The 15,827-nt window shown below is 37.8% G+C and overlaps 1 protein-coding gene across 6 annotated transcripts in view; it reads left to right on the forward strand.

Moving 5' to 3' along the window:
- Nucleotides 1-8,853, forward strand: part of Qrsl1 (glutaminyl-tRNA amidotransferase subunit QRSL1) — a 35,679-nt gene extending 26,826 nt beyond the window's left edge. For 4 of the 6 annotated variants that reach the window (XR_015450327.1, XM_004855439.4, XM_021236884.2 and 1 more), the window contains 2 exons: nucleotides 2,578-2,783; nucleotides 8,589-8,853. Coding sequence is in view for 4 of the 6 variants with exons in the window: in XM_004855439.4 (XP_004855496.1) it covers nucleotides 2,578-2,783; nucleotides 8,589-8,809 (427 nt within the window). In the remaining 2 variants the exon portion in view is untranslated. Of the gene's footprint in view, nucleotides 1-2,577; nucleotides 2,784-8,588 lie in introns of those variants that run through there. The other 2 variants (XR_015450326.1, XM_087208694.1) reach the window with 2 other exon arrangements.
- Nucleotides 8,854-15,827: the final 6,974 nt, after the last annotated feature.

The following is a 15,827-nucleotide window of genomic DNA, read 5'->3' on the forward strand; positions in this document are numbered from 1 at the left end:
TTCTGCATATTTCTTCTGCTTAGGGGTTCTTTGAGCTTTTTGGGCTCTCTAGATGGTCCAAGTAAGTTTTCTTATCTCCTCCATTTCTTCATTATGTTTTCTTCTTTATTCTTGAATATATAGAATACATTTAGTGGCCTTTTTATGTTTTTACCTGCTAGTTCCAGTATTGCTGTCATTTGAATCTGTTTGTAAACAATGTTGAACTTTGTTCTAGGGCACAGAGTTGATGGTCTGTATCTAGATGTCCCCCAGGAGCCTCCCGTGCTCACAGGCAGGGCTTTTGGAAGGTGACTGGATGTGCAGGCAGTGTAGCTGGCTTCCCTTTGGAGGTGGGCCTGGTAAGAAGAGGCAGCTCACCAGGGACCTGACCTGGAAGGTTCTGTCTCCTTTCCTGGCTCCTTCCTCACTCTCTGCTCTCCTAGCCATCATGAGGTAAGAAATTTCTTCCTCTGCCATGTGCCTCTACCATGGTGTTTCGTTTTTGGAGACCATGGACTGAAATGTGAACCAAAATAAAGCTGTCCTTTACATTGTGGGCATCATGTATTGTGTCCCAGTGATGAGAAAGTAATTAAGACAAGTTACTTGAATATATTGGATCCTTTTGGGGCTTTCTTTTAAGCTCTGTCAGAAGTCTAAAGACGCCTGTGGTTTATGGCTAATTTAAGTCTAAGGCAGTACTGCAAAGATGCTTCCAGAGTCTACATCTATTACAAGGTCTTTCCACTTTCCAGCCCTGTATGAGCTGTAAGAATTGTTTGACCTCTTGTTCTTTGGGAGATTCTTTCCCCACCCTGGGGCTTTCTTTTCATCCTTGCATAGATCAGTCAGTACTCAGCCAAAGACTTGAGGGATCTCTGCACTTGTCTTCAACTCTGTTTGCTGCTCTCTCCTTTCAGACCTTTAGAAATTCCAGCTTTTTGTCTCCCCGCACTTTAGACTTTTGTTGCTTTAATTTGCTGAGCCCCCCCCCCCCCCAGCTCTGTTTAGGTTCTCTTTTAGGACTGAGCCATGAAGTCCTCTGGGCATCAAACTGGAGAGACAACAGGATTAGCTCGTTTGCCTCTCTCAGAATTCTCTTCTGAAGGCCTTTGTTTAATGTCTGAAAATGATTCTTTCATATATCTTGTCTGGTTTTCTGGTTAAGAAGTCAGGATAAATCTTATCCCTATTGCTTCATTGTGTGTGGAAGCAGAAGTTCTACTTTTAAACCATATTTAAAGTAGGAAAAATTCAATAGCATTAGTTTTATAAAATTTAAGTCTGGGGAATGTTATTAATACAATTTGTGTGTGTGTGTGTGTGTTGCTGAGGTTTAAACCCAGAGCCTGAACTAACCCTCAAACCCAAATATAATAAACTGTCACCTCTCATTTTTCTTGTGTGAAGTATATGTGAAGCCTGCATCCATGTCTGTATAGACTCTGTAGTCAAGTGGTAGCGAGGATATCTGATATCCATATAGCACTCTGCCTAGGGTAAAAAAGATTTCAGATGTTTTATCTCATTTTATTTAGTCCTCAGTGGGACTTGAGTGATTCTATACATTTTTTTTTTTTTGGTACCAGGGATCGAACTTGGGTCCTTGAGCTTGCACAGCAGGTGGCAAAACCACTGAGCTAAATCCCCGGCCCCTAATTATATACATTTTTATAGTTGAAGAAACTGAGGTTTAGAATAATTCTTTGTCAACCTTCTTTAACCAGTATCAGAAAGTCTGAAAAGATTTTTTCTTCCTTTTTGCATCACTGACCTATGATCATTTTTATATCTGTCTTTTCTCTTAACCTTGTGGTAAAGTAAGCATCCTATCTTTAATTTCATATCTCCATTCTTGGACTGTGTTGTCCATAAGATACAAACTTGCAAACACTGCATGCTTTTCCCAGTTTCTGTTAGTGGAGTATTTCTTAGTGTCTAATTCAGACAATGTGTTAGAATTTTGTGAGACCTCAGAATCCTTATAGTAATTTAGTTATCATTATACTGTAGATGAAAGAAGAGAAGATTGGATGAGCCTCTAGAGGCCTGTGTTCTTGTCTGTTCTGCCTGTTTTTATAACTTTCAGAAAGTTATTTAATTGCTACATATCTGATTTTCCTCACCCAAAAATTAATGTTCTGGTTTAGTGATGTGCCTGGAAGTACCAATATTTTGTGATTGTATGTGTAGAACAGTATCTAGGAGTGAATTCTGATTGATTAATTGCCAGATATACAGACTTTCAGAATGACAGCCCAGTTGAATACAATTCATCTTTATATGTTATTAAGAATCTTAAGGGTGCTGGGCATAGTGGCACACGCTTGTAACCCCAACTACTCTGGAGGCTGGGCAACTAACTGAGAACCTGTCTCAAAATAAAAAGATCTGGGGTATAGCTCAGTGATTGACTCCCTACCTAGTATGCACAAGGCCCTGGCTTCAATCCCTAGCACTCCAAAAGAAATAATCCTTGTAGTGCGTGTCATAAAAGCTGAGAAACCAGTGGTTCTTTAATATACCTAACGTAAGAGAATTGATTTGAAGCAAAATAGAAAAAGTTCTCAAAATATCTTCTATTTTTTCCCACAGAAACTATGAAAATTATTTCGTCAAAGCCCAGAAAGTAAGGCGCCTCATTGCAAATGACTTTGTGAATATTTTTAACTCTGGAGTGGATATCTTGCTAACTCCCACCACCTTAAGTGAGGCGGTACCTTACTTGGAATTTATCAAAGAAGACAACAGAACACGAAGTGCTCAAGGTGATATTTTTACACAGGCGGTAAATATGGCAGGTGAGGGTCACTGAAGGTTTGTCTGGCTTTCTTAAAATTCTTAGGCAGCTACCCTGGCTCTAGCTAGATGGTTCCCTAGAAACAATAGCCTTTCTGGAATAGTAAGGAGAGTGTGTGTGTGTGTGTGTGTGTGCACGCGCGCGTGTGTGTGTGCGTGCATGCATGTATATGTATATGTACATACATGTACTCTTGCCTCTCACCTATGTTCTGAACCAGTACACTTAATAGTATTTTCAAATTTTATTTCAAGAATGTTTAGCTGAACATGATGGTTCATGCCTGTAATCTCAGCACTCGGGAGGCTGAGGCAGGAGGGTTGCTGTGTGTTCGAGGCCAGCCTGGACTACGTAGTGAGTTCAAGCCCAGCCTAAACTATATAGTGAGACCCCATCTCAAAAAACCAAAAAATAGGGCCGGGGATTTAGCTCAGTGGTTCCGCTGCCTGCCTCGCAAGCACGAGAACCTGAGTTCGATCCCTGGTACCAAAAAAAACACAAAAAATAAAAAGGTTAACCCAGAAGAAACATTGAAAAAGCAGTATAATGAATATTGATAGACTTTCACCTGGATTTGTCCTTGTTAACATTTTCTACCACCGCCCCCCCAAACACACACATACACTACCTTGTTTTTTTTTTGTGGTTTTTTTTGGTACTGAGGATCGAACTCGGGTTCTTGTGCTTCCAAGGCAGGCGGCAGAACCACTGAGCTAAATCCCCGGCCTACACCACCTTGTTTTTAGCTGAATCATTTGAAAGTGTCAGGTGCTGTGATGCTCTGTACCTAAATAATTTAATATTAATCTCTAAAGACATGCTGCTACATAACAACAATCCCATTATCACACCTAAGAAAACTAATATATATTCAGAAATAATGTGACTATATACCATATTCAAATTTTTTCAACTGTTCCAAAAATGTCTTTTATAAGTTGCATTTTCCCCACGTGTAGTCTACTTGTTTATATCTTTTAAAAATCTAAAACAATCGCCCACATCCCTGGTGATTTTGTTTTTTAGAGTCACACCAGGCTGTATAATTTTGCTTCAATCATCAAACATAATATAAAAAATTCAAGAAAAGTCTATTGTATTTGCTCATACTTTTTCTTTCTCTGTTTATTCCTCCTTCCTGAAGTACCAACATCCATTCTTTTTCTTTTCTCTATATAGAATTTCCTTTAGTTATTTGTTCACGTTAGCCACCTGACAGCAAATTCTCTTCTCTTACCCTCTGAAAATGTCTCGATTGCGCTTTCCTTTGTAACAGTTTTTTTTTTCTTCTTAAGTTTTTGGTTTTGTTTTTGCTAGATATCAAGTTCTGGTTTAACAGTTCTTATTTTTGGCAGTTCAAAAAGTTGTGCCACTTTCTTCTGTCCTGATTAGTTTCTAATGAGAATTTTCCTACCTTTTAAATTTTTTCTCTTAATGCTTTATTGGGATGAGTTCTATCTAGTTGTTCTGTAGGATATCCCACCCATAGTCTGGTTTTGTCCAATTATTTCCTTATAATTGGCTTGAGTTAAACATTTTTGGCAGATATACTACATACATTTCATGCCAGGAAACAGTTAATAGCATTTAATCCCTCTTCTGGAAGTTAAATTAATCACTTGGTTAAAGAAGCAACTGCCAATTTATTTTTTCAATTTTTTCTTTTAAAAACACATTTTCCTTTTATCATTTTTAAGTAACTTGTGGAGTGATGCTATGAGATCATGTGAATATTTCATTCCCTTATAATCTGGAGGTCAGTTTTAGCATCCATTGATGATCTTTACTTAGAGCATTATAAAATGTGGGCTTCTCTAATTCCAACATACCCTCTACAGCTACAGCTGCAGCAACATTCCTTCTGTTACTAGTAACCTTCTCTAAATAAGAGCTTTCATTTTTCAAAAAATTGGATCTATTTTGTTTGTTTAGTTTGAGACAAGGTCTCACTATGTAGTTTAGGCTGCCCTTGAACTCACAGCAATCCCCAGCCTCAGCCTCCTGAATGCAGGGATTATAGGCATGCACCACTGTACTTGGATTAAAAATTGGATCTATTAAAAGCAATTACTGTCATTATTGTTTGTGATGCTCAGATTTTCCCAAATATAGCCAGTAGGAATCCCTTCAAGTTGCTTGTATCCCTTAGATCTGTTCTCATTTTAATTTTTGAAAACTTTCTTGTTTTGTGGCATAACAAGATATCCTGGAATCTTGTATTGTCTCTGTTCCAAACCTGAAATTAAAAGTACCCCAGCCAATGTGTTTAAAAACTAGAATTCAAACAATCTTAAGCTAGTTTCTTAACTATTGGATTGACAAACATTCAGCAGCTCAAGACGCACACTGTCGGCAAGACTATAGGAAAAGAAACACTTGTTTTGCTGTTGGGATTTCAAAATGGTACATCTTCTTTGGAAAATTTCTGATTATATATGCATTTATCCTTTGAGAAAGCAATCCTTTTAGATCTAAGAAACTTTCAAGAGTAGCAAAAATATATGTGCAGCTATTGTGTACTATGGCATTGTATAAAATAGCTAAATATTGAAAACAACCTAAATGTCTAACCATAGAAAACTGGTTAAATAACTTATGGTAAAACTGTAATTGAGTACTACACAGTTATGAAAAAGAGAGTGAAGGTTTCTATGAACTGAAAGGTGATTTCCTTTTATTATTAGTGCTTATCAATTTTATAAAAGCATTTGAACATACATATTTTGATCATAAACATCCATTTCCCTTACATTCCTTTACTTTCATGTTATCTTTTTTAGAGTCCACGTATTAGGAAGAACATATATTTGTCTTTCTCAGTCTTGGCTTATTTCACTTAATATGATGATCACCAGATCCATCCATTTTCCTTCAGATGACAAAATTTTGTTCTTCGTTATGGCTAAATACTATTCCATGTGTATATATACCACATTTTCTTATCCATTCATCTCTTGCCAGGCACCTTGGCTGATTTCATATCTTGGCTATTATGAATTGTACCACAATAAACATGAGTGTGCAGGTGTCCCTATAATATGCTAACTTTAATTCCTTCAGGTATATACCAGTGAATGATAAAGCTGGATCAAATCTAGTTTTAGTTTTTTGAGGATACGCCATACTGATATCCATAGTGGCTATACTCATTTACATTCCCACCAACACTGTATAGAGTTCCTTTTCCCCCAAATCCTCAGTAGCATTTATTTTTTGTATTCTTACTCTTTTTTTTTTTTTGGTACTGGGGATCAAACTCGGGACCTTGCAATTGCAAGGCAGGCGGCGGAACCACTGAGGTAAATTCCTGGCCCTATTTTTTGTATTCTTAAAGATAGCCATTCTGACTGGGGTGAGATGTAATCTCAGTGTGGTTTTGATTTGCATTTCCCCAATGGCTAAGGAGGTTGAACATTTTTTATAGAGTTATTGGCTGTCTGCACTTCTTTTGGGCAGTGTCTGTTCAATTCATGGGCCCATTTATTGATTGGGCTATTTAATTTTTTGGTGTTAAGTTTTTTGAGTTCTTTATATATTCTAGGTATTAGTCCTCTGTTTAAAGAGAAGCTGGCAAAGATTTTCTTATTCTGTAGGCTCTTTGTTCTGTTGTTTCCCTTTCTGTGTAGAAACTTTTCAATTTGATGTCCCATTTTTTGACTCTTGCTGTTATTTTCTGTGCTATTGGAGTCCTGTTCAGAAAGTTTTGGCTTATGCATATGGCTTCAAGTGTTGCCCTGTTTTATTTTAGCAGTATCAAAGCTTCAGATCTTACGCCTATGAAACAGTGATTTCTGAGGTACATTGTTAAGGCAACAGAGCATGGTCCAAAATATATATACTGTATAGTGTAATGTTTCTGTTGTTTTTTATTTTTATTGGTACATTTTAGGTATACAATATAATGACATTCATCATTGGAAATTTGTACCTTTACATAATCTCTCTTGGTTCTTATTTTTTCCCCATTCCTCTGCCCTCCCTTCAACCCCTCCATCCCTCCCTATTTACGAAGACTTTGTTTCCTTTTTTTGCATTTTCTCATATTCCATTCCCGTCTTTCCTTTCCCCTGCCCCTTCCACTTCCCTTTCCCCTTTGCCCTGTTTCTTCCTATTTCGCATTATCTATTATACCTTTTAGACCTTATTTACACTTTGTTTCTCACACTAGAGAAATTATTTGGTATTTACATGCGTGTCCTATTTATTTCACTTAAGAGTATTGCCTCAATATTCATCCATTTAGCTATGTCTCGTTTCTCATTTTTTATGGCTGAGTAGCACTCCATTTTATTTTTTTTAAAAAACACATTTTCTTTATCCAATCTCCAGTTGATGGACAATTGGGCTACTTCCAAGTTGTAGCTATTACATATTGTGCTGCTATGAACATGGGTGCACATATATCACTGTGGTATGATTCTTTTAATTCATTGGGGAAGATACCCAGCAGGGGAATAGCTGGGCCAAATAGGACTTCCAGTCCTAGTTCTTTGAGGTATCTCCATACTGATTTCCACAGTGGTTGCAACCAGTCTACACTCCCATCAACAATGGAGAAGGGTTCCTTTCTCCCGACACCCTCACCAGCATTTGTTATTGATTGATTTCATGATAGCAGCCATTCTTTCTGGGGGGAGGTGGAATCTCAGCGTTGTTTTCATTTGCATCTCTCAATGATGAATGACCAGTGATGTTGAACATTTTTTCATATGTTTATTTGCAATTTCTACTTCTTTGTGTGAGAAATGTCTGTTCATTTCCGATGCCCATTTTTGGATTGGGTCTTTAAATTTGGGAGGTCTGATGTTTTTTAAGTTCTTAATATAGTCTAGATAGTAGACCTTTGTCTGAGGGACTGCAGGTGAAAATTTTTTCCCACATTGTGGGTTGTCTGCTCACACTGTTGGTGGTTTCTCTTGCAGTGCAGAAGCTGTTTAATCCCACTTGTTCATTGTTTGTGCTAGTTCATGGGCAACTGAGGTTTTGTTCATAAAATCTTTTCCGACACTAATATCTTCAAGAGTTCTACCTGGGCTGGGGATTTAGCTCAGTGGTTTCGCCACCTGCTGCGCAAGCACAAGGACCCGAGTTCAATGGCCGGTACGAAAAAAAACCAAAAAGTTCTACCTAACCTCTGTTCCAGCTAGTTCAGGGTTTCTGTTTTAATATTTAGATCTTTAATCCATTTCAATTTTAGTTTAGTGCATGATGAGAAATATAGGTCTAGTTTTGATCTTTGGCAAGTTGAAACCCAGTTTTTCCAGCACCATTTATTAAAAAGGCTATCTTTCCTCCAGTGAGGGTGTTTGGCTTCTTTGTTGAAGATGAGGTGGCTGAGTGTGTCTGGGGTTGTTTCTGCATCTTGTAATCTGTTCCACTGGTCTTCAGGTCTGTTTTCTTTGCCAGTACCATGCTGTTTAGCTTTGTAGTATAGTTTCAAGTTGGGGTTGTGGTACCTACCCCCTGCCATGTATGTTTTTTTTAAAGCCTTATTCTGGAGCAGGGTGTGATGATGCCTGCCTGTAATCCCAGCACTCAGGAGGCTGAGGCAGGAGGCAGGAGGCAAGAGGATTGCTGAAAGTTTGAGGCCAGTGTGGGTTACAGAGTGAGACCGTCTCAAAACAAAACACTCCCAGCCCCTCATAGTGAGTTGAAGGCCAGCCTGAACTACAAAGTGAGACCTTTTCTCAAAACAAAACAAGAAAACCTTATTCTGCCTTTACCTGTTAGCACTGAAAAGCAGCATAGAGCTGGGCTTCTTAAGCTGGAGAATTAATCAACTAATGGGTTTCTTTCTTTTCCTCAGGATTGCCAGCTGTGAGCATGCCTGCCGCCCTCTCACACCAGGGGCTGCCAATAGGGCTACAGTTTATCGGACGTGCATTTTGTGACCAGAAGCTTCTCACAGTTGCCAAATGGTTTGAAAAACAAGTACAGTTTCCTGTTATTCAACTTCCAGAACTCATGGATGGTTGTTCATCAGTCTTTGAAAATGAAAAGTTAGCTTCTGTTTCTCTAAAACATTAGTGATAAATGTATCATGTGCAAATTAAAATGATTTTTAAAGATTCTGTACTTTTGAGTGTCAAGTTATATTGCTCAATTCTGTAATTAGGTTCATTGTCAATAGTCCTTGGATTCACTTTTTAAGATTCTTGTGGTACAGTTAATTAATTATAAACTGTCAACATTTATTAAACAGCCGCCAAGTACAAAGTACAGGATTTCTACTATACTATAAAATACATGTTCCCAAAAAACAATAAGGTACAAAAATGTTCATTAAGAAGAAAAGAATTTACAGTAAATATAAGCTTGGGAATAAACTTCTCAAAACTTCCACATCTTTATAACTAAAGCACTAACAAAAACAAGAGGTGTACCTCCAGAGATAATGTGTGTGGCACAGGCTGGCAGCTCATCGTGAGGTGGAGCCTGCCACAAGGGACGTTACAAACGCACAAAAGCAGTTACATAGCATGTGTCCTGTGAGAGCTGAGCAAAGCAGGTGGGAGAGAGGCTGAGCATAAGAGGAAGTACAACCCAAGAGGGCCCAGATTCATGTAGGACTGGAGGTCCCCCTCTCTGGGGGAAACCCCAAGTGCAGGCCCTCTTTCTCTAAAACGAGCCAAAATGACTGAGGACTTTTTACTTTTCCTTTCTGCCTTACTACTTTGGGGCCCACAGGAGCCAGAACAACTGTATTACAGTGAGTTCATTCTCCTGTTAACCAACCACAAACAAGCTCTTCGATGTTTTAGGAGCATTTGTTGTGACCTAACACACTGTATTAGATGGAAACTTGAAAGATGGTAGACCATGGTTTTAGTGAGAAAGGTTGAAAATATACAAGTAACAATCTGAGAAACTTGCAGACAATTTGGTGAGGAAGCCAAAAAGATCTTCCTTACCGGATTCTCTTCCCTATGGTTTCCTTACCCTCCTGTCTCTCTGTAAATGTTCTTTATTTGGGCCTCTTGAGCCCAAAGAGACCCTAATGGAGATATCCATTCAATATTTGACCAAATCTAATGGAGACCTTACATTTACTCTCCGAGACCATCATTGTCTTTGCTAGAACACCATTCTCATAGTATCTTGGCATTCTAATTCGGCATTTATATTATATTGATAAGTAAATGTAGAAGGCGGAATGATTACATATTAAAAATCACTCTAGTAAGAAAAATCTTTTCTAAACATGAAGTACATGAGTCAGGTGTGCTGATGCACACCTGTAATTGTAGCCCTTGGGAGGCTGAGTCAGGAGAATCACAAGTTTGAGGCCAGCTAGGGCAACTTAAACTGTCTCAAAATTTAAAAAATTAAAAAAGGGCTGGGGATGTAGCTTAATGGTAGAGAATCCTAGGGTTCACTTCTCAGTACCGCAAAATAAAAGCATGAAAAAATAGAGGCAGGACCACTGGAAAGTTTTGGTGGGAGGATTTAACCTGCCTGTTGCTGTTCATTAGCAAGTTGCCATTGGTGCATCACTGAGCTATATCCTCAGTCCTATTTTGTGAGATGGCCTCTAAGTTGCCAAGGCTGGCCTTGAATTTGCAATGCTGCTGCTCCAACCTCCCAGTTAGCTGGGATTACAGACATGTGCCATTGCACCTATCTCCTATTTTTCTTCGGGTTTATTCTGTGGTTTTGTTCCTTAAAAAGCTTTCTACGGTACTAAGGCTTGAACCCAGGGGCTTGCAAGGTAAGTGCTCTACTGCAGAGCAACACTCCCAGCCCCTCAATAGTTCTCCCTCTTCCCACTCTCAGATACTCAGTCTGATTACATAAAAGTTTAATGTGCCAAATGGGAAGAAAGTGTTCAAATAGGAAGGGAAATAAGTGAGGGAGGGAGAAAGGAAGGAAGGGACAAGAAAAAAAGTGAAAATAGAAGGAAAAATGGAAACAAAGCTTTTGTACATAGGGAGGTGGCTTGAGGGGGGAAGGGATAAAATAAAATTTATTTTTAAAAAGAATGTGCTAGGCTCTTAGAAATATTGAGTCCAAATCCTGAAAGAAGTCCATAGAAAATTGCATTACAGTTGGCTTTCCACAACTGCAGATACAACCAACCACAGACCAAAAGTACTCCGAAAAGAAAAAAAAAATTAATTCTGGAAAGTTCCGAAAAGGGAAACTTGAAAGCTTTGCCTTGTGCTGAGTACTAAGCTGAATGCATGCAGATGAAGTGATGAATAAGTATTATATTAGATATTATAATCTAAAAGTGATTTAAAGTATACAGGAAGATATGTGTAGGTTATATGCAAACCTGCACCATAATAGGTAAGAGACTTAGCATCTGTGGGGATAGGTGTCTGTGAGGGTCCCGAAACCAAAGTCTGGGATACCAAGACATGACTATATAACAAGAGGAAACCATCCTAGTTGAAGGAGCTAATATGAAGTAAAAAGAAGATAGATCTTTGCCCCAATCTTTTTTAATGTGTGCATGATGTTTTTTCTTTTTTGGTACCGGGGATCGAACTTGGGTCCTTGTGCTTGTGCAGCAGGTGGTGAAACCACTGAGCTAAATCCCCGGCCCATATGTATGCATGATTTGAAATGAAAATTTTTCAAAAAATATTTACTCTTTTTCCCCATATCTCAACTTGGGCAGCACTAATGACTGAAAACAAGTACAGCATTTACTGTTCTCAGAATACTATCTAGAACTAGTGTGAGATGACACCTAATTTGTATTTCTTTCTCCTCCATTTTTACCTTAAACCTAGTAGATCTCATTTTGCCAGTGACTGTCTTGGAATTTAAGTGACAAATATTTTCTGTGCCTCAGCTAATTCACCCCTGAGCTTGTCAGCAACACAGTGCTTCTGAAAGGCAAAGGTAGCTACAAGTGTAAGCTGTCTTTTCATAAGACCCAGCCAAACAAAAGAGGAAAAGTTAGAGTCAACAACAAAAGCCTGGCAGGTGAAAAAAAGTCTCACCATCACAAAACTTGGCTCCCTGATACCACCTAAAGCCAGAGGAGCAAATGGGAAACCACTGTCGCATGCTGGCCCACATTTGGCTTTAACGAGACAATCACTTGAAACCAGGGAGGCAGAATGTTCCTTTGGAATGGCTCTTTGACCACAGGTCCTCTGCCAGTGACAATGAACTTGAGACGTGTAGAAAAAGACTGCTTAACTCAGAAGAGGACCTTCCAAAAATGACAAAAAGTGGTGATTTCTTTTAGGAAAGAAATGTACCTTCTAAGTTAAAAAAGGACTTCAGAATGTTAGAGGATCCCAAGGACAGTGAAAGAAGCGTCCAGGATACCAATCAGTAGATGTCAGCAAGATGTCTACCACACCCTCTCCCATTTAAAGCAAGGGAGCAAAATAATGCAATTTTAAATTACCTTTATGATGAACATTTATTCATTTGAAACCTCTTTCCCCTTTCTTTGGACACGTGATTACCTCTACTAGGACTAAACATGTGTTAGCCTGACGTGGAAGCCTAAGGTAAAATTTATTCACTGCATTTAGCTTTCTTCAGTTATTTCATAGCTTAAACAGTGTGTACGTTAGAACAGAAACCTAAAAATTTAATAAAAGCATAAGAAAGACCCAGCCAACATTAAGTAAAAGTATTTACTACAAGGTTTCAGAGGGTTTTTTTTTCTTTCTTTGTACTTCAGTGAAACTAAATCCAAAAGGATTTTAGACCATTTATTAAAAATATATTATTACAAAGGTTTAAAAGCAAACAGTTGAGGAAATTGGTAAAATGATAATAAAAGTGAGGATGAAGGATAAAACCAGGACTGAGATAAAAGACAAAAATGCTCATCCAGATATGTTTACAGATGCTTAAGGCTGTGCAGTGTGCAATACAGTGGGAAATTCCCCAGTAGCTTTCCCAGTGTGGTAAGGCTGTCAGACTGAATAACCAGGCAGACCCAGGTTTGAATCCTATTACTGCCATTTACAAGCTGTGTAATTTGTCTAAGCTTCAGTATCCTGATCTGTAAAATAAGAATAATATGGCCTCCATGGGGTAGGATTAGACTTAAATGATTCATTGAGAACACAATGCCTGACAGAATAGGCACTCAATAATTTGTAGCTATAAATAAATGCATGCAATCATGAATTAAAGTTATAGTAAACTAATGGCATATGGCCAAATTATAATTTAGTAGAAGTTTATTCTAGAGACCAGTTATATACCTCCCTGATGATCTGGCATTCTCTGAAGGTAAGGTTTAAAATATCTGGAAGAACTGATGCATTGTATATTTCAAAAGTGATTTCCATAGCTACCACATTGTTCAGAAACCTAGAGGTCTTCAAAGGTCCTTGCGCTGTGACAACCAAATGAAGAGTGGGGCTGACTGGCCCCTTTAAGAATGAAGGTTCTGCAAAAATGGCTACCCCACATTTCATCAGAGAAAGTGTTTTTGACAGAGCCAAATTCTTCCTCATAAAAATCAGTTCCATTCCAACATACAGACAGATAATTGAGGCTCCAAAATACTATATCCCAGGTGCAATTACTTTAACAAGGGAAAATTTTAAGGTAGATGCTATCAACAGCCCATCAGTATATCCATTAGGGAAAAGAAGTTAATGAAGTACCCATGGGGCATCTAATTGTAAGCAATTTCACTCCTTGGTGGATTTCCCAAGATAAATTAGTTGCAAAATAGGCCTGCAGATAAATGAATAATATGATAGACTTGGTGCCACATATCTTCCAAAATGATAACTGACAATTTTGGCATAGATCACTTAGCAGGACCAATTGTCTGTAGACCTGTGTGTGTGTGTGTGTGTGTGTGTGTGTGTGTGTGTGTGTGTGTGTGTGTGTGTGTGTGTGTGTGTGTGTGTGTGTGTGTTACAAGTGTTTGCGTATAAATCATCCAAAACTGGTTAAGTAATTAGCATACAAACTAAAAGGAAGTGAAGCTGGAATTCAGAGTTTGAAGACTTACAATAACCTAAGATATTCTAATTCTCATACTCTTATCAGAAACATTCTATTGACAAGAATGTAGGAAAATCTGTATCTTTTTAAATTGCATATAAACTATTTTCTTAGAAAACTACTGTATTTCTCCATGGAAATGGCCACTAGGATGCAGATAATTGGTGCAGAATTAAACCAGTGCTAATACATATTTTTAAAAGACTATAAAATGAAAAGAAAAAGAATTCAGAGCTTAATTGGATTAGAGGATAGAGAAGAAGGAAAAGAAGAATAATTTTTACCCTTGGACATATTCACACCTAGATTATTTCCATTACCATTAGTAAAAAGGGAAAGCAAGAATAATTTGTGGGGCAGAAGATGAATTCTATAACTAATGGAAATTCCTAACAGGGAAAAGAAGCAATCAAGTAAGATGGAGTTTTAGGAGCCAAAGAATAGAAAATAAAGCCTTTATATCAGTTCCTTTTTTCCCCATGTTTTATTCAAAAATTCAGATATAAGTCAGTGACTACCCACATACCCACCACTTGTATTCTACCACTGATATTTTATATTTGCTGTATCATGTATCTGTTGCCTCTACTCATTCATTAACCCATCTCAGTACACTTCCCCTAACTAATATGAGGACATGCCTATCAAGAACCTAAATTCAATATTTGTTTATGATTTTTATGTAAAATGTACATAAAGCCAGACATACAAATCTTAAGCCTACATTCCCTGAGTAGGCAGACACACTTACCCATGTAACCTAAACCCTAACAACTGTAGACCATTTCAATCACCTCAGCACGTTTTCTCCTGGTCTTTTCTATCACATCCCCTCTGCTCCACCCTCCAGGGGAAAGCACTCTTCTGGTATTTTCCAAAAAAAAAAAAAATTTAGTTTTGCTTATTCTAGAATTTCATATGAATGTAACCTACGTTGGGTCACTTAATTTTATTTTATTTATTTATTTATTTTGGTACTGGGGATCGAACTCAGGACCTTGTGCTTGCCAGGCAGGTGCCGGAACCACTGAGCTAAATCAGCTCCTGAATTTCATTCAAATTGTTTGGGTTTTCTTTCACTAAATACAAAAATAATGTGTGTTTTAAGAGGGGAGAGAAAACCATAATAGGTCAGTGATATAGCTCAGTGGCGCTATACCTGCCTGGCAAGCTCAATAGCCTGAGTTCAGTTCCCAGTACTGGAAAAAAAAAAACTATAATAAAATAAAAATCTCTTGTTTTCTCACCACATTGTGTGTATAACGATCCCCCAGACCTGTTCCAGGGATCGAACTCAGTACCTTCCACTTGCCAGGCAGGCACAGGGCTGCTGAGCTACATCCTCAGTCCTACTGTGTATACTGTTAAAACTTTTTTTAAAAACATACATTATTTTATTTAACAAAATAGCTCTAAGTGGTAGGTGTTACTACAAATGCTACATCACCACAAAATTTTCATCTTGCAGATAATAAAACTGAAAGGTATAGAGGTTAAAAAATCACCCATAAAATCAAATTATAATCAGTAATTCTAGAATCGTACAATTTGATATAAAGAATTTAATAAGCAATGTACAATCTAAGTTTCACCAGTGTACAACAGTAGAAGATTTACTGAAATACCCACTTAAAACACAAGCCTTTTTTTTTTCATTAAGTTGATTGGTACATTTTAGGTGTACAATATGATGGCATTCATCATTGGGAATTTGTAACTTTACATGATATATCTTGGTTCTTATTTTTTCCCCATACCCCTGCCCTCCCTATTTACAAAGACTTTGTTTCCATTTTTTCCTTTTCTCACATTTTTTCCTTTCCCTTCTTTCCTTTCCCCTACTCCTCCCACTTCCTCCTCCCGTTTAGACCTTTTCTTCCTGTTTTACATTATCTATTATACATTTTGATTCTTATTTACACTTTCATTTCTCACACCAGAGAAACTATTCATTATTTACACATCTGTCCTATTTATTTCACTTAAGAGTATGGCCTCAATGTGCATCCATTTAGCTATAAATGACTCCAGTTTCTCATTCTTTCTGGCTGAGTAGTACTCCATTTTATTTAAAAAAAAAAAAAACCCTACATCTTTAGTAACCAGT

Source organism: Heterocephalus glaber, unplaced genomic scaffold (assembly GCF_053883595.1).
Source record: "Heterocephalus glaber isolate CG9 unplaced genomic scaffold, H.glaber_assembly_v1.0 deba00000942, whole genome shotgun sequence".
NCBI classification, from domain to species: Eukaryota; Metazoa; Chordata; class Mammalia; order Rodentia; family Bathyergidae; genus Heterocephalus; species Heterocephalus glaber.